The sequence below is a fragment of the Argopecten irradians genome, chromosome 11 (assembly GCF_041381155.1).
Source record: "Argopecten irradians isolate NY chromosome 11, Ai_NY, whole genome shotgun sequence".
In the NCBI taxonomy this organism is placed as follows: domain Eukaryota; kingdom Metazoa; phylum Mollusca; class Bivalvia; order Pectinida; family Pectinidae; genus Argopecten; species Argopecten irradians.
In genome coordinates, this window is record NC_091144.1 from 3,468,824 (window position 1) to 3,490,149 (window position 21,326).

The 21,326-nt window shown below is 32.4% G+C and overlaps 1 protein-coding gene across 1 annotated transcript in view; it reads right to left on the bottom strand.

Annotated features, from left to right (window-relative positions):
- The window catches only part of LOC138334317 (transcription factor LBX1-like), a 30,295-nt gene extending 9,211 nt beyond the window's left edge, over positions 1-21,084 (bottom strand). The window contains exon 1 of the mRNA XM_069282960.1: positions 19,833-21,084. Coding sequence (XP_069139061.1) covers positions 19,833-20,259 — 427 coding nt within the window. The 5' untranslated portion in view covers positions 20,260-21,084. The remainder of the gene's footprint in view (positions 1-19,832) is intronic.
- Positions 21,085-21,326: the final 242 nt, after the last annotated feature.

A 21,326-nucleotide genomic window follows, 5' to 3' on the forward strand; every position in this document is an offset into this window, starting at 1 on the left:
ATAATAGACCATTCCCCCATATATAGACGGTGTGTATCGTCCATCATTAATTTGCCATATACCAGTCAACAGTTAGTATTAGAATCGATATCTTGTATACTGTCGATCTTAGCCACATAAATCCATCAGAGAACTGTCAGGTCGACATTACATGGACCAACTCTAAGTTTTTGAATACTAAGTGGACATCTCGGTTAATCAGGAGGCATTCCGCACGTCATTGGTACTATGAAAGATTGGACGCGTTCGAAGGTGAATTTGTGAACCCGACTACTTAGCTCGCTATAAGTATTCTCTGACTACAGATGACGGGCGATCTTATCTAGTGACATCCAATTGTTAATTAAAATAATTAGTTATCTGTACCACTAACACGTTCAAAGGAAATAAATTTTGGCATTGAAATTTCACTAAATAGTTCACTTAAAATGTCATGATATTTGAATGTTAACAATTCGGTCGGGTCAAATTCATCATTAAATGTTATTTCTGTCTATAGGACCTATCAACACATATTTGAGGTGCTGTTCTCATGATAGAATAGATTGTGATGAATTTATTGTCCCCTCCAAAAGATACCAGGTGTTTGAAAAGACTATATAATTACCATAGCAAATAGGCTTATATTGTTAAATGGCATCTGAATATCTTAACAATAATTCATGATATAATATATCTTATTCATATATTTTTTTCCATTTTGGATGTAAAGCTCTGATTTCAGCAGACAGTTAGTTTGAATCAATTGGTATTTGATTGCCATATGCATCATACATTTATGTTGGAATTAGTTAATTCTAATACGGTTGATTGATATGTTATTAAGATGAAATATCTTTTGTTCTGATTCTGATTACAGCTTGTTTCACTTTTACAGCTTAGAAACAATTCATATTTGATTTTCATATATTTGATGTTTCAACAGATTTTATTTTCATTTGCCTTTGACTGCATTATCAACCAAATTAAGATACAATATCTTTTGTCGTATCTCGATGTTCTTTTGTCCACAGCATGAGCAGCACTGTATTGTTCGACAAAACCTCATCTTTTCAATAATATCTACTCTTTTGATAAGGTTAAGTTTGAATTCTTGTCATCACTAACAGATATCCATTCCAAAAAGCACTTTCTCAAGAGTGTTTTGGGCTAACGGGTACAAAGCAGTAAACGAGAAAATTAAGTTTTTTCACAGGTGTTGTCTAACGATCCCTGCATGACGTACACATAATGAACTACCTAACCTGGAAAACAAAGACGGACTACTCCCTCCGCTCTTTTAGGCAATGATCGAGCTGCAAAGTATGCGACGCGGATGACAGGATGTGCTACGATTAATACTAATTAACGGATAGGTTTTCGGACATGATTCATTCCGGATTCCGTATCTTACATCCCAGATTACTATCGGTGAATGCAAGCGTATACTAATATATCAGGTATATAAACATTCCTTGCTTGTTTGATCTTGCCTTCAGGCAAATATTTATCGCTTGACACGGACTGCGTGGCTTTTCATACCACATAAAATAATTAATATATAAAAAAACGTAACGTGATTACTCTAACAACAGAAAAAATCCACAGCTATTTGTTAAAGACTGTAGCACACCTTTTTTCCTACATCAGATTGTTGGTTTTTTTCGACATATACACAATGTGCTGGGATATTAGCTTACATCAAGTTCTCTGTTTACCTGCTTTAATAATTGAACCAAATCAGTATAGGTGTATGGTGCATTGTTGACGAAAATTATCTTGTCTATGATTACATAAAAACCTTAAAAAAATGAAATAAAACATGTAAACTTAAACACAAAAATAGGTTACCAGAAAGAACAATGAAACCAAATTCAACTGACTCCCCATGGTAATTTATTTCGTGTTAGTGAATAGAAAACAAACGAAATTGGGTTGTATTTCATTTTACATTTTTCGTATTTATTTATGAATATATATGTGATTTATCAATATAATATATGGAACCCTTAAATTTGAAATGGTATTTTCACTGTGTATTTTTTTCTATTTCCTCGTTTAAAATTCTAAATGAAACAAAAACCTGTTTTAAGGCTACGATGTGTTTAAATGATAAAAACAGAAATGGTCAAATGGTATTAAATATTGCTATCTATAAATATAAATCATTTTCCACTGGAAATATAAAATAAATCTTAATGTTAAAATATTTTATAGTATACATAAACAAAATATTATCAGAATCAGTCTTGTGTAGGTTAAATAGGTCAAGTGTACTTTGTATGAAAATAAATTGCTAAAATGATAAATAATATTGGGAATATGATTAGAGTATGGTAAACAGTGAATAGTATGTGGATTGCTTTAATGCGATATTGTTATAAAAATACCTAAAACATATCATATTAAGATAGTAAAGGGACTATTTATATTGGCTGTCCGGGTGTTATTACAGACATTAATGTATCAGGCTGTGGTGTCCTCAGTCCGGTCCATGTCCATCAATATAACCACAGTTCACTGGTGATTGATTTAGTGGACATTTATACAGTATTACTGATCACCAGTAACACGTGCTTCACAACTAAGTTATACTAACATATATAAAGAATTAAAAACACTTTTCCTTTGTTATTGTTTTTTTTAATTGTTGCCGATATTTGATAAAAACGAGTTTTTCTCTCTTTTTATTGCTGACACCTGTAAGTTGACCTATTTCTTTGTCACATGTTTCTACATTAAATTGGTTCATTTCAGTTTATGGTACAATTACACAGTTATCGTAAATGGCGAAGCTTTATCTATTGATATCAATGTTAAATATCAAAGAAACACAATTTAACAAAACATGACAATTATCAATGATATATATTAAGTATCAACTGATGTTTGGCGTTATTAACATAGTTCTATTAAAACAATATTTTGATCAGATAATTTGATTTTTTTTATTTATTACCCGTTTTAAACGAAAATTATCCAAAAAACAATTTTTAATAAATATTTTTTCACTTTATCAATTATGCTACAATAATGTGATAAATAATTTTTTATGAAATTAAATTTCAAACATTTAAAATGATCTACAATTTGTGTGATAAATGAATCAATACAGTAGTAAAATACGTTTAATAAGTTCGATTCAGAAGTCGTTCATCCTACCATTAGACTAAATAAAAATATGTCACCACAAACATTATTTGTTTTTACTTTAGATTTCATTTACAATGCTGTATGTTTTACATGAACTTTACTCAAGGCTATATGAATGTCCTTAATGTTATACTTATTTAACATACATAACCACGTGTAATTACATATGTATCGTTTACACATGATCCCCCTCTCGTGCATCTCCCTGTCCCCATAGTTACTGGGTATCCCCATGACATCACACGTGTGTTACATTACAGACTAAAAGGATGGTTAGATGGACTTATAACGGATGTCAAACAGCTATTTTAAGGATGCGTCCCCCGACAACTCTGTCACATATCATGTTATCGTAGAATTTATACGCGGATCCTGATATACCCAGTTAATTAGTCCATAACTATTAAAATCATTCATTGCACGTGCGTTTTGCATTTCTAAGCGGAGGTGGATGTATTCGATTCATTAAGTAAAGTTTCATTTTGATTACAAACAATAACATTGCAAATAGAAAACTACATTAAGATTTTAATGTTTTAATGTTTAGCAAAATGTGGGTTTCATTTCCTTTGCTCCCGACAGTGTTCCCCCCACTCCTCGAGGTCATCAATTCTACGGCTTCACACTAGGCCGACCACGAATAAACATGTATATTCAAATACATAACAATACTCTTAAAGTGGTAATTACATAGATTGATAATATCAATATTTATATAAGTTTATATTTTTTATTATCTGTAAATGATTTATCACCAAAATTCATATTAAATAGTGTTTACTGTCATTATGAAATATAAAAGTATGTTTGTTCAAGATATCATTAATTGTCTAATCCTAGTTAATCATTATGCAAGTCTTCATTTGAACCTTTTATTGTTAATAAATTGTTTATAATTTGATGCTATTATGCAATTTTTACATTGTCAACAGTTGTATGTTGTAATCTTTGCTTGCTATTTACATTGTCACATCTAAGGCATTGGATAATCTGAAATGTTTTTATTTTAGTTCAATAAAAGTCAAAATGTCATAAATTCTTATTTAAACATTAAAACAGTATTGCACATCAAAAGAAATATTTACCTTTTTGAATAAATAAATCATAAAATATGACATAAAATTTACCCAAGGGTAACACACATATTTCTTTATATCATAAATACCTATTCAAAATTTGGCACCTACCGTGTGATATGTAACGCGCGTTATGATTGGACCTGCGAGCCCGAGGCTGTTCTAACCTTGATAACAGTGTATGTAGCACCACCCACCGACCCCTTGCAAAACTAATAAATTTTAATGATATCTCCAAATGACCGTTCGTCACGGCTCGGCTACCATACTTTGATCACCGACCGGGGGGCGCCTCGTGTTCGGCATGGTGCTACCCCAGGGCTACCATAGGCTAATATGTCTATTTAGTGTTTGTATTGTACTTAGGACCCATTAGGTAAAGTATTGGATTGAATATGTTTCAAGTGAGAGATACAGATCTCTTTCTTGGTTATTATTGAGGAAGAAACGCGTCGTTGTGATTTATTGCTCTGCATCGAAACAGATTAGATAAAATAAATGAAAATAAATATGGTCACATATTTTAATGAGACCGGAAGTGAGAGGAAATTTTATTTCGACACATGTTTTAAGATTGTAACAGAGTCATGTGTATTTGTATCTATGTCCAAATTATGATGATAATAGATTCAAATTTAATAAGCCAGACAGTTAAGTTTAGGAATTAGCAAGGAAACAACGATCTAGATTGTGTCTATATTTAGAATTATTTCTTTATTTAGAATAAAATATTAAATTTCCTTAGAGAAGCATTCTAAAAGTTACTTTCAACATCGGTGGTTGGAATCAGATTTTAAAGTTCGTTCTTGACAAAATACATTATAGCCAAATAAAGCTTTAAACAAGACTGTGTTTGAAGACAAATGTATTAGAACGGTGTTAAAACTTCCAGTAATTGGCATTAAGTGTTCAAATCAGAGTAATCGCCTGCTAAATTCCCTCCGAGGTACAATTTACTGATAGACGGGGAATTCACCAGGGGACATGTTCATTCTACAGCCTTTCCTTATCATAGCATAGGTACAGCCTGGCTCAACATTTAAATCCAATTAAATTGACAGGATATTTATCATCTGAAATTGTTCATAAAATTACGATTTTCCCCAATACATCCATAGCAATATCTCATTGACACTAGCGTGGTTATGGCTCCCATTAGGTTTAACATTAAAAGTTTTCTCAACTACTGCTAGAAGACAATGTCGCCAGCGACTGTTTCTCATTGTCGTTGTATTTCTATCTCATTACCAAGTGTTATAGAGGCAATCATTATATATCAATCGTAAGGATGATAACCAAGTAATTAAGGATTCCCCACTCATTATCCGGACAAGTGCTCTCACATGTTTATTGATTATATTGTTATAACAACATCTAAAGCGTCCAGAAAATAAGCTTTGGTACAACTTCAATTACTACACCATTTTGTCAATATCCAGGTTTATTTAATACGCATCATGTGCGGACTGATGCTTAAGTCCTGTCAATTTTGTTTTATTTGATTTAATTTAATTTTAATGTCTAATCAAACAACGGATGCTATTTATAGCAACGTTGTTGCCTGTTTTTTTTATGGAATATAGTTGGTGATATTGAAGTACCAGATGTGTGCATGTATATCGATCATTATACACCCATCACCACATGTAAATTGTTGCATGTCTTTCCACCTAACCCCAGCCCTCCCCCTTACACCTCCCTCCTACCATAGTCTCGACCCAGGCACAATCTTTATTCACATGTCAAATTCAACTGCAGAGTTGAATATCGATGTTATGAATGGGGAACAGCGTTAAAACTACATAAACCGATCACTGTTGTAATAAAACCCAGAAACGATACCGAAATTAGAATATAATGAACATGCATGTCAGTCACCACAGGCAAATATTTGATTTATTTTCGATGAGTCTTTCCGCTCTCACCGTCTGTCAACTGATTAACATGAATTAACTCGCTTTTCATTCATCGCAAAAATGCACATGGTGTTGCAGTTATATTTCGTTTGGGATATTTTTATACGAATGCATTGTTAATGAAAATTTGATAAAAGTATGATTTTTATTAAAGACATAATGACAATGTAATAATTCTAGCAAAACAATTTAATTCCCTACTTTTTTCTATCAAATATGCTACTTAACCGTGTTCGATTTTCAACACGGCGCTAACGCATTCATTGAATCCTTAAAAACCCGCGTCAAATAAATTTCCCCTGCTCTCCTTTATGCTTGTAATCTGAAAGAAATTCCATCTTGCATAATTAAAACATCATCGGATAGTTAACGATGTACTGGGATCGTTATCGCATTGCAATCTAAATAACAACGCCAGTGCAACAGAGATTTGACTAGAGTTTGAAATGGCGACCCGTGAATTATGTAAGAACTAGCGAGAGATATAGACACCATGTTCTCTGAAACGTCAATCACCGGAGGAATCAATGGAGCCCGTGCTCAGCAGTATGCAAATCATCTCGTGTATTCAGGAAAATTTAGACTCGTCTGTGTTCCATGGGGAACAATTAGAGGGGAATACTAATGAGCGCATCACAATCAAGCCCTACATGCCAAACTTTGAAACAAATGCCTATTAGTTTGAAATATATTACACACAAGTGGGTTTCAATCGCGTAATGATATTTCCAGTCGAAGCACCAACAAGCATCTAAACAGGAGATATGATGGTAACAGGTTCGCGCCTCGAGCGTTTTTATCTTTGGCCATCTCAACTGTCTCGGACTGCCAAAGAGGTCGTTTGTTAATTGCTCGGGATGAATGGTCGTACTAACTAGAGTGCTTGTCTGGAATCGTGTTGGATCGCATGTTCCACACGGGACGAAGCAGTTTGCGACATTCGTCACTATTCGGTAGACAGAACACATTTGCCTCTACAAGTATCTTGCTGGGCCGGAAGAGCTCGACTTTCACACTGTATAGTTTTGCGGTCATTCCTAATTATTCCTCAACGAAGATTTATAACACAAAAAGAACGAGAGGAAAGTTGATGGGCAAAATCTTGTTGTCTCAACGGGGGTCCAGGCAGTTGTTTTTTAAACTCGCTTTCGTGAGAAAATCGTTCTAGTCTTTTATTGGTCTCGGCGAGGTTATAATGGAAAAAGCTGAGGGGAGTTCTGCGTGTTAAAAACAAAAGGGCAAAGCTCATAAATTGTTTTATATGTTGTCGTATGTATAACAGTCAGATTGTATTCCTAGTTTGTCACACGATGTGATACAGATACTAACGCCTCAGAAATGGAGAAATTTGGATATATGTAATATATTAATAAAAGTGATTTTAAGTGCATTACAATGAAGATCGTAGACGTAGTTTAGAATATTTCGGATTTTTCTAAAAGAAAATGCGCTAACGATATACAGATAAGGATGGATTATATAGATACTCCCACTGAGACTTCATCATGTCAATCATTATATAATGACGGTATATATTCGTACTCTTTGTATAATCATTAAAAAATAATAGTCATACAGACAATTCTTTGATGTTCTCAATATTTCAACCATACTATTATTTTTTTCTTTTAAAGTAGTCATATAAGATATAATCATAAACCTGCTAATTGTAAGCAAATTAAATAATGAATCGCAAACATCTACTCTCTGGTGCAAGTGGTTCCTTTCCCATTTTTACCGAATTGTCCGCAAACATCTTTGCTTCTTTGACATTTGCGTTTTCTGATAATAAGGGAAGAGAGAGGATTCGGCTTTGTAATAGTGTCGGTTTGTAATTAGTAAAATGTAAATGAGGATTCTGTCTAGATTTGGTTCAAACCTGGAATTCTTTGTATTTCAAACATGATGACTAATAGAACTGTCTTCTCGTAGCGTTATTATAAAACATGGATACTTAATGCTAATTAGCATTCGAGATGCAATAAAAACCTCGATGGTATATTGCCATTAGTCAATCCTATTTCCTCATTAGTAAGACTTTAAAGTGTTTTATACGAACGCTCCTCAGTTCCACTCAGTGTTGCCATACAAACGCGACCTATAACTATTGGCATCACTCGGAATATCATTCATTATTTACAAACACTCGATCTAGACCCTACTTCGGATATTAAGATCTGTGTTAGTGGGAGAAACAACGTGAGTTCGATTTCTTTGCTTCATTACACGTAAAATACAGTCTGCATAAAGTAAATTCAATATATTTCAGCATCCCTCAACGGTAAAAAATCGCAGATATGTCTTAAAAACCTAATAGTGTTTACAAGTCATTCAAGTAAAATATAATCGGAAATCAACCGATCATCCAATTTGATTAGACTATAAAAATTAGCCTCACCCTGGATAGGTACTAGATATTACAGAATATTTTAGCAGCTATTCGGATATAGACCGCGGCCATATTCGGATAATGTTTTGTCAAAAAAACCCAATAAAACAATTATTTTTTTCGCATCAGACTAAAATTCATTCTTACTTCTTAAGCTATTTCTAAATCTTTCTCGATTTATGGGAAAAAAGAGATTCATCCGTTAACTAATTATATACCGGAAAAATATACGCGTTATACGAAACTACAGTTTTGACTGCTTTAGATATATTATTTTGAGAGATATACTGATCATCCATATCGTAAATAATGTTTACACATACAACACACAGTCGACTTTGTCTGCTTGAATGACTGGTGCTGAACAACGCTTAGTGGATCGTCAGAAAGAAAAGCCTAATAACGCACTAAAAATGAAAAACCAACACCATAATAACACACACTCGTATCAACTTCAAACGATTCCGCGGGACGCAATTTTCCGCAGAGCGATGATCACTTAAACACACCGACTGAGTGAATACAAACGCTGAAATCACCTTCCGTGTTAATCCCTTAGGTTTTAACTTTCCCGTGGGTCCAAAGTTAGGCCAAGCCTAAACCGTAATACCAACATAGTACCTGGTAGGTCTAGATAAAGAGATGATTATACAATATTATATTGGTTTATTTATAGCGATATTTTCTTAAAGATATTTGTCTAAAAATTCCTTTATTTTGTTTCGATTATTTCTAACATTTTCGTATAAATCAAACGAAGGTTAAATGTGTTATGTTGATTATCATATTTTACACATCGATAGATGTAAGATGATAATGTTTATATATATCGAACATTGTAGATGTATTTAATTAAGGATTAACTTGAATAGATTTTTTATGTTATGGACATATAACACAAAAATCTGAGTGTACTCTAAATAAACCGCAAAATAAATTTTTTAAGCCAATGAAAATGCTCGTAACAAGCAAAACTGAATTATATGTATATAATTTACTATAAAAAATGAAATAGAATTTTGTTGGATTCCCTTAAGCCATTGTATTCGGTAATAAACAAAGTAATTTGTGGACATTATTGAAAAAAAAATCAGAACAGCAATTCAAGAAAATGTTTGCCTTCTTTTTATTATTGTTCTTGTTTTCGTTGGTGTACTACCTTTTGTGTTCTTGTTTTCGTTGGTGTACTACCTTTTGTGTTCTTGTTTTCGTTGGTGTACTACCTTTTGTGTTCTTGTTTTCGTTGGTGTACTACCTTTTGTGTTATTGTTTTTACCTCTTTCCTTTACTCGCTAAGAATTCAGAAAAAAAATCAAAACAGATCTTTTTATGAAACTTCCGAGTCAGCATTATATTACATTTCGTTAATGGTTACCAATAGCCAAGGTCAATTGATTATGTAAATATTTCAATCGTTTACTTATGAGCCGTCATGGGGTCTCTATAAGGAAATACATTACCAGATTTCACACCTGAATGATTAGTTAAGATAAAGCTAGTTAAACAGTATCAATAACGATCATAAAGTTTCAAGATTTCAATTAAAACGCAATATTAGTGTCAGTCTTTTATTCCCGAAATGTAAATGTGAAATGTCACTTTTTAATGCTAATTGTAGTGTTCTCATCCGTTCAAAATTAATCGTTAACATGCTTGTCTACATTTCAAAGAAATTACATTTTTTGTCAGTAATACGATAAGTAACACTCGAATTAAGCTCCAAATAGTTCTATATCCAACTTGATTTGATTTCCAACACATAATGTACAAGCAGATCTACCTACACAACAAACAATGCTATGTAATTACAGAGTTTTAAATAGATATCGTTTTGAGATTGACTAAGTATTTAGCATACTGCAACAAACCAAAGGGTTGATTACAGAAGTAGATTGGCCTATTGAATGTGCCAACTATCGGTTATATATCTTAGGTAGATCATTTGTTCCTAATATATCAATAGTCACAGGTTATCTGGTCAGAAATAATAAATATGAATTTAATCAACACGTTTTATTTTAAGTTACGACCTGAAAAAATCTGTGATCACGTTACTAATTTGGTTCCATTCAGGAAATTATTTTTTTGTATTATTTGAGGCCTTGGTTAACATCTGTGGATTAACAATGTTATGATATCCTCTCTTGCTTGGGTCGAAATTGTCATAAGGCACTCAAATGATTTCAATGTTTATCTAAAACACCTATAAAACGATTGGTAAACATCAACAAATTTTATTTAGGAACGCTCACCAGCTGGATCAGACTAAGATCTGTGCCCATAAAAACGAAACATTTTTGTGAAAGTTTTATTTCAGTTTGAATTTTTAGTTTATATCTGCATTGCAATATTTATCTAACACATGTAAGTAAACTAATCAAATATTTTATAAACTTACCAAAACAGATACAGCTTCAAACTTTATGAATAACACATATAACGAAGATATATATATATATATATATATATATTTAGCCAAATATTATTCTAGGTGGAGAACTTAACACAAATATTGATACACAATAAGGCATTTCGAGGTCTTTAAAGTGAACATTAACCGGCGGGACGCTATGTGTCTGGTTTGACCACCTGATTGAGGACCCTAAGTTAATAAATACACTCTATTTGTCGGTTTATGGTCTTATTAATTGATCGTAAACTATATTTTATTTGCCGGTGGTCCATATCGGGACAAAAAAGTGAAACTATATAGGTCTTCGCCAACCCTTGGCCGCCATTGTTGTTTGTGACGTCACCACTCAATATCAAAGAACTTAGAGATCACAATCACATCCGAGTGACAGTTACGACCAACAAGTATGAGTTTATGGAGTATGTCCTTTCAATAAGTGAATCAAAATATATATCGTACATCTACAAAAATTTATGTTTCTGAGATATGATATTTATTCTCTCGTTTTACCAGTTTATTAATGTATTTAGGTTCACGCAGGTTTGGTGACATAGCTGATTGGGTTTCGAGACATCTGAGATGTTTTAACTGTAAGGCAATTTCTGATTTTTCAAGTTTTATGAGAAAATAAAAATAAAAGCAACATTACTTGGACAATAAAATGAAGAATGTTGACATTGGAATATTGGTTTTTATTTCTATATTTGAAGTGAATTATATGTTGGTTACAGCTGTTCAGATACTGTCTATAATTTATGCAAACTATGTAACATAAGACACGAAAGGTTATGATTTCGATCTACACTTCCATAAAGTTTGTTTCTGTAGAGTGTTTGTAATCCTCTCACTCGTTTCTGATCCACACAGAGTTTAGATATTCACCTGAACAATGAATGTGATATATATCCATGTGCTTTTCAATACTTTAAAGTTGGAATATTTTTGTCCGCTACCATGGTTCATACGCTTATTCTTTTTATGACAATATTTTTAAAATCTGCATGTTGTCTCGACACCTCTGTATATTTAAGCGTATTTTTTTTTTCTTTTTACATTTTACAACAAAAAAAGCTTGATTATGTTAGTCCCAACGAATTCCCTGCTACCAATTTATTAGCATGTTCCATGGAGTCTAAAAACTAAAAACTGAATCTGCCATCCCTCTATATTAAAATGTAGCATCGGTCTTCTATAGAAATAACGAGTCCAATACGTGAACAGAGGGTTTCATACATATCATGTTAAATATTGTTCTATTAGTATTGGACCATTTTGCCTAACGTTAATGGGATATTATATTGTGTTCCGTAACAAGATAATAGTGATGTTGATGAGTATATAAATAGACTTTAATACACATTACTGTCGGCCACAAAACCCAGCAGGTTTATAAGCCTTTCCAGTAACAAATGCCAGCGGAGAGAAAACTAAAGTTATCTTTTATTCAAAAACATCATAACGTATTTGACGTGTCTTTAGTTGATACAGAGGAATAAAATTTCTAACCTTTGACCTCTAAAGGTCACATCTGTACCGTAAATTCTATCTGTAATATACAGGTAGGTCGAAAGTCACGAGACACAGAGAGAATAATACATGACCAGTTATCATCCGGAATTCCTGTGGTCCGGCAGTGGTTCTATATTTTATATGTACCACATAAAGCACGATTGTCTCCAATAACATATTATAGTTTAAATGTTCTCTGTGATATTTTATTAGTAGTACATTGTCACCATTATTGCATCAATGTTGCACTGATGACTAATTTGGTCGTTTTTGCTACTTTAGGTGTTTTTCCTAATTTATGTTTAGAGATATCTGGATAAGTTTTTTATTGTCACATATATTCTAATAGATTCTTGTCTCGTTTCTATCGTAAATAACCTCCACATAAAGATGTCTGAGCGAGAAGTTTATACCTGACACGGCTTCGCTGTACAATTTCTGCTCTTTTAGTAGGATGAGAACTATTTTACATATAACAAAAGCGGAATGTCATCCAGGCGTCCTGCGGTGATCTGTACTTATTCCTCCACAGAGGCATCCACATCATTAATACTGATAAAGAACTTGCATTTAATATTTGGACCGCTGCCTTTGTTTCCAATATAATTCATTAATTGGTTATATCACACACATGTGTGAAGTATCAGTTTTATTGTTCGGTCCCTTTATAGGAATTCCGCCGCATGATTTGGACATGTACTTGTATCGTTACAGCGTTCAAATGGAACCGCAATGACACGATAGGAATGGAAATGACATTCATCGCTAAATAGATATTTAATGGTTCTCCCTGAACAGCCAACATCTACCTGAGGATAAACTGCTGTATGGAGATGTTAAAGGCGGTAGAAGCAGCAAGCAGTCACAGCAATACCATTGAAACACAAAAACTGTACTTTTAATATCAAATTCATTGATTGCAACGAGTAAATCCTTATTTGTATGTATGGATATTCTACACGATTCATCTTCATAGTAGGCAATTGCTAATGAAAATGATGAAAGTTTACATTTACGATACAATTACTTATTTACTGTTGACATGGCAAAATGTTTATCAAGGGCTTAAGATAACTGATAACATTAACGATTTACTTGTAAAGCTGAATCTTATGTGGTATCATAATAAAAGTTATGAAATTATGAACAACATCACACTCTATGGATGTTGTTAAAAGAATAGTAAGCTACGTATGCCAGTTTGATGTGTAGGAACATAATGAATATTGTTTAAAGATAAACATAATAATTGGAGAATCATAAACTTTATAAATATTTTTAATTGTTCCAATAAAATATAAATTTGAGCCTTATAATAGAAACCTTTTTGGTTAGAGGCTATTTCCTCAGCAGTTATGTGTGTGTGAGAAAGGATGGTAAATCGATTGGTGTATCTAATCCAAGGGAAATGAAGCATTCCTTTACTGATACTGCTGCCTCTCTTCCTATCCATATATCATTGTATGTTTCAGCTTGTTACCAGAAAGGAATGGCCTCAGTAGTCTTTGAGGTTATGATATATGTTCAGAAAAAAACATTTCTTTCTCGAAGGGAATGCCATTGTGGACGGCGTGTGTATGTTCGGTTTGTCTTAATCGCGTCTTCAAACACTTATAGAGACATGTTTACGTCATCGAGTACACCATCGCCATTTGTATCTATAGATGATAGCACCAGCCTTACATCTTATTAGTTTTCATCCTCACAATTTCTCAAGTTCCTATGTTAATGCTTGAAGATATAATATTTCATATATAAGAGAATGTTTTATCCTATAACACCAGTCGTAAAGTTAAAACAATTTCTATTTTATCATCAATATACGTATACAAACAGATGCAATATAATATAGCTTTAATTCCCAGAGTAGTTGTTTTCATAACTGTTTGATTGGAAATGCCATCGTCAAAAATTTACTTTTGCAATCTTCCTCTAAAACTCTAATTTTATCATTAAAGAAGCATGGATATGTACTCTACATCGTTCTTTCATTTTTTATCAAAGAGGATTGACCTGGATAAGGTGCATCTTGTGTCACTTTATAGGTTGGTGTGATCAGAAGCCAGTGACACCAAGGGGACGACAGATTCAAGATAGCGTACAACAGGTTTATTCCTTCTGACATACCCACATCTAAATAAGGTGTGTGTTTATGGGTATGCAGATTAGAAACGAAATCGAAAAAATGAATAGATAGACCGATGAATAAGTCTTGGTTTAGACAGGGAGATATTTGTCATGTAGTTTGTACTTAGATGATGCATGCTTTTAAAACATGAATTAAATATGACAGGAAAAAACCGCTGAATAACAAATCCGAAATAAACAAAGACATTTTTGTCATAATGCATTTTGCATTGTAATTGAAGTGAGTCGTTCTACATTGTCCATATATAAAGAATAAAGGCGATAAAAATAGAATGATGTGTTTACCTGCAGACAAAGATGAATCTGTCATATTTCAATCTGTCTGTACATTTGATACATCAACTAGGTGCATGTTTTACGAGGTAAACTACGTTAATGAAAGTTGTTAATGTGATTGATGTACTTAGGGGAAGACAAAAATTACCTGTCATGTTCTCTAAGTTTACCTGTGAACTTCAGGTGTGGTTTTAGTAATTAACATACAACAAACATTTCAACAAGAAATCGATAAGCGTAAACAAGAAAAAAATGTGTACAATCGTGTGTTTATACACTATTGGATAAGTCATGAATGTGTGACGTAATTATCGATAGGTATGACATAACTTTGACACTTTATGTTTGATTAATTGGAAATGCCAAAATTATGATAATATTAAAATACACAATTTTCAAACCTACCTTGCGTCATCTATTGAATTCCCTTTAGGAATCGGCGTTTCACTTGTGTATGTTTTTCATTTCTATTTTGATATTTATCGGAATCAATTGGGAAATAATAATTTACTATTTTGTATTATTTTGTCTGTTCGTAATCATTATTTTACCATTCAGTATAAAACTATATTTGTAAACGCGGTATTTAAAAATAATAATTATTACCCAAAGAATAAACATATCTGAACTTATCCGACAACTTGCGCAGAATTCTGTCTCTTTTTCAAACTGTTGATTAGATTGCTATATAGAATTATGTTCACCCCTATGTCCTTGATTTATAGTTTTCTAATATTCTATATGATCTGTAATGGCTGTTATAGCTGTTTTGCTGCTGCCATTTGTCTAATTTATTTTTATTTTGTGTTTATTTTATTTCAAGATTACAATATGAACAGCGGGTGGTGCATATTCCGGTTAAATAAAAACAAAATATTATTATTTAGGTTATGCTATGAACAGGTATTTTATAATCAAGATAATATCTATGTTGCTAAGATTGATTTGCTGATTTTTTTAAGAACTGCACAACATATTTCAATATATATGTACTAAATAATGCTATCCAATAAACAATATCACAACAACTTTACCCTCGCGCGCTCTGGTATTTGGGGTCTTTTGTGATATACCATGTTAAAGGTTGGTATAAAGAATATCATGTGCCGTATGAGGGATATTTGTTAAATTGGTAATATATTTCAAGGTTGATAAATCAGACATGTTTGAAATAAAGAACGGGATAAATAAAGTAGTAGAAAATATATGTGGTTAAATTAATGTTTTTCATAAATCCGAAACGGCAATTCCCTGGGAAAGAAAACAAATAAAATTTCTGAAGATACATAGCCCTGGTATAGATAGTCCTTTGTCACATCAAGCATTTATTTATATACTAGTTTTTTCTGTATATTTTGTTTTCATTTATACAAATAAGTTACTTTCACATGTACGATAATTTAAGCGGAAATAATCAGTAAAACGTTATATTATGTAAGTATATGTGGTTGTTTAATATCGTTAAAGTTAGTTTAAAATTGCATTAAGAAAAAACTAAATAGTGTATGCCCTCATTTGTTATATACCAAGAGACGTATTGTTTCTATATAATATATAACTAAGGATATTGGAATTATTTGGTAAATATAATATCAATTTATGCATTTAATGTTTCTATTGATAGAAATGAACTCCCGTCAAAATGTTGATCTCATGCAACCAATATAACAGGAATATTTCTGTGGTATCAAATCATTATCTAATATTTCGTATCATTATAATGAAAATCCCATACTGGAAAGTTAAATGTCAAAATATGCGGGGGTTTTAAGTGGCGCGTGTTAGATCAATGACATCCTTTAAATTAGAAAATGTGTAACAGCCCTCAGAGGAACATTTTCATTAAACTGAAGCTAGTGAACACATGGCTTCATGTTTAAGATCGGTGACAGGTTTTTGTGGTGTCCTGGTGTCAATGAAGGGTTACATGTGATGTAAATCGGTCATCAAGACCCGTAAATGACCAGCAGTTAAATCGGTAACCTTAAATTAACCGTTTTTACCAGAAAGCCCGGTCGCAGAGGTGTAGTAAAGTGCTAATAATGTATAACCTACCCAGTCATTGTAGCACCTTGTGTTCGTTTGAAAACATATAGCTCTGTGAAAGTGTTAAAGGAGTTTGCCTTGAAAGAAGGAAGCTAGTTTATGGTAAAAGATGTGTTGAATTAGCAGATAAAACGGAGAAAATTGTTTGTAAATTATAACGTTCGGACGCGAGAATATGAGTCGGTAAATAATCACGGGTTTGCTGGAAAATCTATTTGTACTGAGAATAATAGCCTTAACCACGGCTATAGCTCAGGTCGGCTTGTGAGGAATATCGTTTCTTGTCAAAATCCAATTTTTAAAGAGTTTACTTTTAACTTTGATCTGACGTTTTGAGCATATATACCCATAAAGTTCTTTCAACTTTTAATTAAATTATACAGATACTAGTCCTTGGTAAAAATATCTTATCTTTATAAAATCTGGTTAAAATATAAGATGGTAGGATTTTCCATATGTTTTCTCCGGAATTAACTGTGTCATAAATCAAGAAAATACCTTTCAGTATCAAGTTTTGCTTATTCCGTAAAATGACACTAAATCATCATGAATAATACCCATATACTGTCTATCTGATCAGAAGGCGATCTGCTATTATTGTAAATACGCAAGTGTAGTGGAATAAAACAAATTTTCAATACCCAACGCATCGTTTACTCAAATTTAGAGTTATGAAAAATAAGAGAATAAATACTTTACTAAATAATACAAGTAAATAACCATGAATAAATAAATGGAAAATTTCTGATGAGAGAAAGCTATAAAATGTAAATCTAATTTTAAATATAGTATATGATATATAACCACGATTGTTTGCCCGGTTCATGAATAGATAATAAAACAAACAAGTAAACAAATACATAAAAATAACGGTGTCTGAATATAACCTAGTAAATAAGAATTATTATTATATTCAATCAATTTAATTTAAAAAATTCACTAAACATTTTTTCTTTGTGATATTTTCATTTAGATATTTGAAATGAAAATATTATTTTCATGTAAGTTATAAAAGCAGTACATATCCCCAATGAATGCTTATAATGACACCATTACCAACAATGCAAATTTCAATTAATGTTTTTCTACTATTAATTGTTCTGTAATTGAGAATAAGTGATTGAGATCAGCACGTATATACAGCATGACTTCTACTAACAAGGTCCTGACCGCGAACGTATTGGAGATAATTTGTCAGATTTACTGCCAGCGGGTAAAGATGTAACAAGACCAAATTGACCATCGGATAGGTGTAAACTGACCACTGTTCCTGATAGATTTAACACATCTTGACCACTTCCACAACACAAGTACACTAAAAATCAAAATCGCCAGTAGCTGTCGGAAAGTCTTTCAACTCTTCGGCCATTTCTTGGTCAGTTCCTCTACAATGCCAGGCCATAAATCAACAGACCGATTAGGACCGAGATATATTTGTTAGTGAAAGTGTCTTTATTATGGTCAAGTGGTCAGCTAATAAATAGACTGCCTGTGGCGACATGGCACCGTAACGTACTCCTTTAATGTAAAACTCACTGCAAACCCTTTCATTTTAACAGTTTCAACAAATCGTTAATACCCTTTGTCGGCAAAGGTGTTTTATGTACCAAAATATTACGTAATTAATGGATTTCTAAAATTTTATTGCATGGAGAGGCATTGTGATGAACTGAAGAAATTTTATGGTCTTCCTAATTGGTGAATCATGTGGTCAAAGAAGAAAGTCCTTTCATCATACTGGACTTGTAATAAATTATCTTAATAAAACTTATCAACATGCTTGATATATAGGGTAATCTATTTTATTTTATCATATTAAGCAATAAGATTAGCAATAAAAGAATGACATCAAAGTTTGGATTTCAGTTATAATTATGTATACATATATTTTATTTCTTTACAATTTCAAAATTTATACCAAATGAAGCAATATTTTAAAATCTGAGGAAAATTCGTTTCAAGCACCTATAAATTTATTACAAAAGCTTAATAGGAATAATTAATGCTGAATCAATTAGTTACAAGAGTCCTCAGTAATCACAATGAAGCTTATTAATGACATTTAATTGAATGAATATGACTTAATAAATTACCAATAATTAACGAATCCGTCATATTAAACATATTATAATACGATGATTCATAACGAGCAACGAAATTACTGTAAATAGAAAATTATTTATGACTGCGAGCTATGCAAAATGATTCGAAATGATTTATATTTATTTTCAGAAATTATTTCATACATCATAATTAAATCGTGCCTTTTAAAACGACTGATTCAGCAAGAAATTCCCTTTAGTATTGTTTCCTTAGCCTTAAGTATTGTCAACACGGAGTAACTAACACAGCAACTTGCATTAGCGTACAATTAATTGTCCTATCAATCAATTAACTTTCTATCAATTCAATTAACTGCTATTCTTTACAATCAAACCATTTGGGAAACATTTCTTCGAAAATCGAACAAATAGAAGCTGAGATGTTATATCCATTTTGCTTTAAAGGGATTATGGTTTTTCTTTTATATTTTAATTGATCTGACAATTATTTCCATGACAATTTGAGATTTTGTTTTTTTTTTCAATATTTTTATATAGATTTTTTGTCTTATCTTATTTTTATACAATTTATATAATATTACATTTTTATATGGTTTTTTAATACTTATTAATGATTAATTGTTCTCTTAAATTTTACTCTTAAATTTTAAATCATTGATAGACAATACACATATATCGCGAATTAAATCATAATCATTCCATTTTATAATTATATCATATACGCTGCCTTTTTTTCTTTATAATCTATTAAATTGAAAATAAAAAGAATTATGACATTTCTTAGGAAAACAGAATAAAACAAAAATCAAAATAACTTACCTGTGTTATAAAGTACAATACAAATTTAAAATAAACATAATTTACCTGCAGCATCAGCTGTTTCTAATCCCTCGAATGTTTTATTTGCCATTTCCATCAAAGCATCAAGAGGCGATACTGTTTTTAAGCTTGGGATTTGATCATCGTCGTCCACATTGATTTCCTCCTCTTCAGCATCTGATGAAAGTTCTGAATCTCTACCTGGGCTGGACCTTGTGTCCCAGGGTCGTACGATCCGGGAATTTATAGCATTATTCAAATGTAAATTTCTATGATGTATATTATTATTGTTGTTATTGTTATTATTATTGCTAGATCCTAGAATGTCCTTAATTGCAAATGATGTGAATGGCTTGTTTGGATTTCTGGGAGGTTGAAGTTGCACCATAGCTAGTTTTCGTATCGGTTCGTACTGATCCTTGCAGCTATCCTCCGAATCACTGATGCCACTCGATGTAGACATGATTTTCATTTGTTCTGATTATTTATGAAACTTTTTCACACGTAAAATGATGAAAAGTCACTTTTTCTTTCTGGGAAAGTTATACATTTAGAATCCGTAACACAAGTCCACGTGTAGTCAATGTTGTACCTTGCTGTTGATTCGTTCGTGAAATATTTCCCCTTCTTATTTTCCTCCGGGTAGAAAGTCAAGTATGAGTTGTATAGTATTCGAGAACTGTCAGAGTATCTAAGTTCTCAGGAGTCGAAATACATAAGAGACTTTCCAGCACACCACAACAAAAACAAAACCTCAAAACGAGGCTGGGCCACTTGATTGACTGACAGTTAAATAACTGTAAGGATATGTCGTCTGCGTGCTACTGAAAACACCCCTAAGGTACACAAGCGACGTGAGGCGCGAATACTTCGTCTTATTACTAACTGTCGTCTGCCGAGCATACAACTAATGACCCAAGGCAAAAACAATGATTTACTATTAAACAATGTTATAAAAATGTGTATACAAAATTTTGAATGACGGATTCCGAATATGTGTTATACTTGCTTAAATGTCCATCAAATTCTCTTAGAAACTTATCAAATTTGGTGCAAGGAAAATAGATATCTTTCCTTCAACTTCGGTCGTATGCATCCAAAATAAAAACAAAATGGAGAATTACTCCAATAAAGATAGGCAAGTCTCGTTATCAAAGTGTTGTAGAGGACACGATGCTAGCGCGGATTGTGGTAAAGATGTTTTAAGGCATGACCATGGTTAATGCTAGGTGTTTTCTTCTCCGAGTAGTGGGAGGGGAATGTATTCATCAACCAATCTCAGCCAGACTTTTCCCATCAACAAACCTGTCCCGTCATGCATCAGCCACAGCTCACTAATTACTGTACGTTGGCTCTCCAGATGAGAGGCAATTAGATTAACAAAATATTTAGGACATCCAAACCAATGGCTGGTATCACTTTAAACGATTAAATTAATTATGTTCCGATACAAAGATATTTGGTGATACACAGTTTCATGTTTTACACACTAAGCGACCAGAGTGAAGTCGTCACTTGAGATTTGTCAGCTTGCAGAAC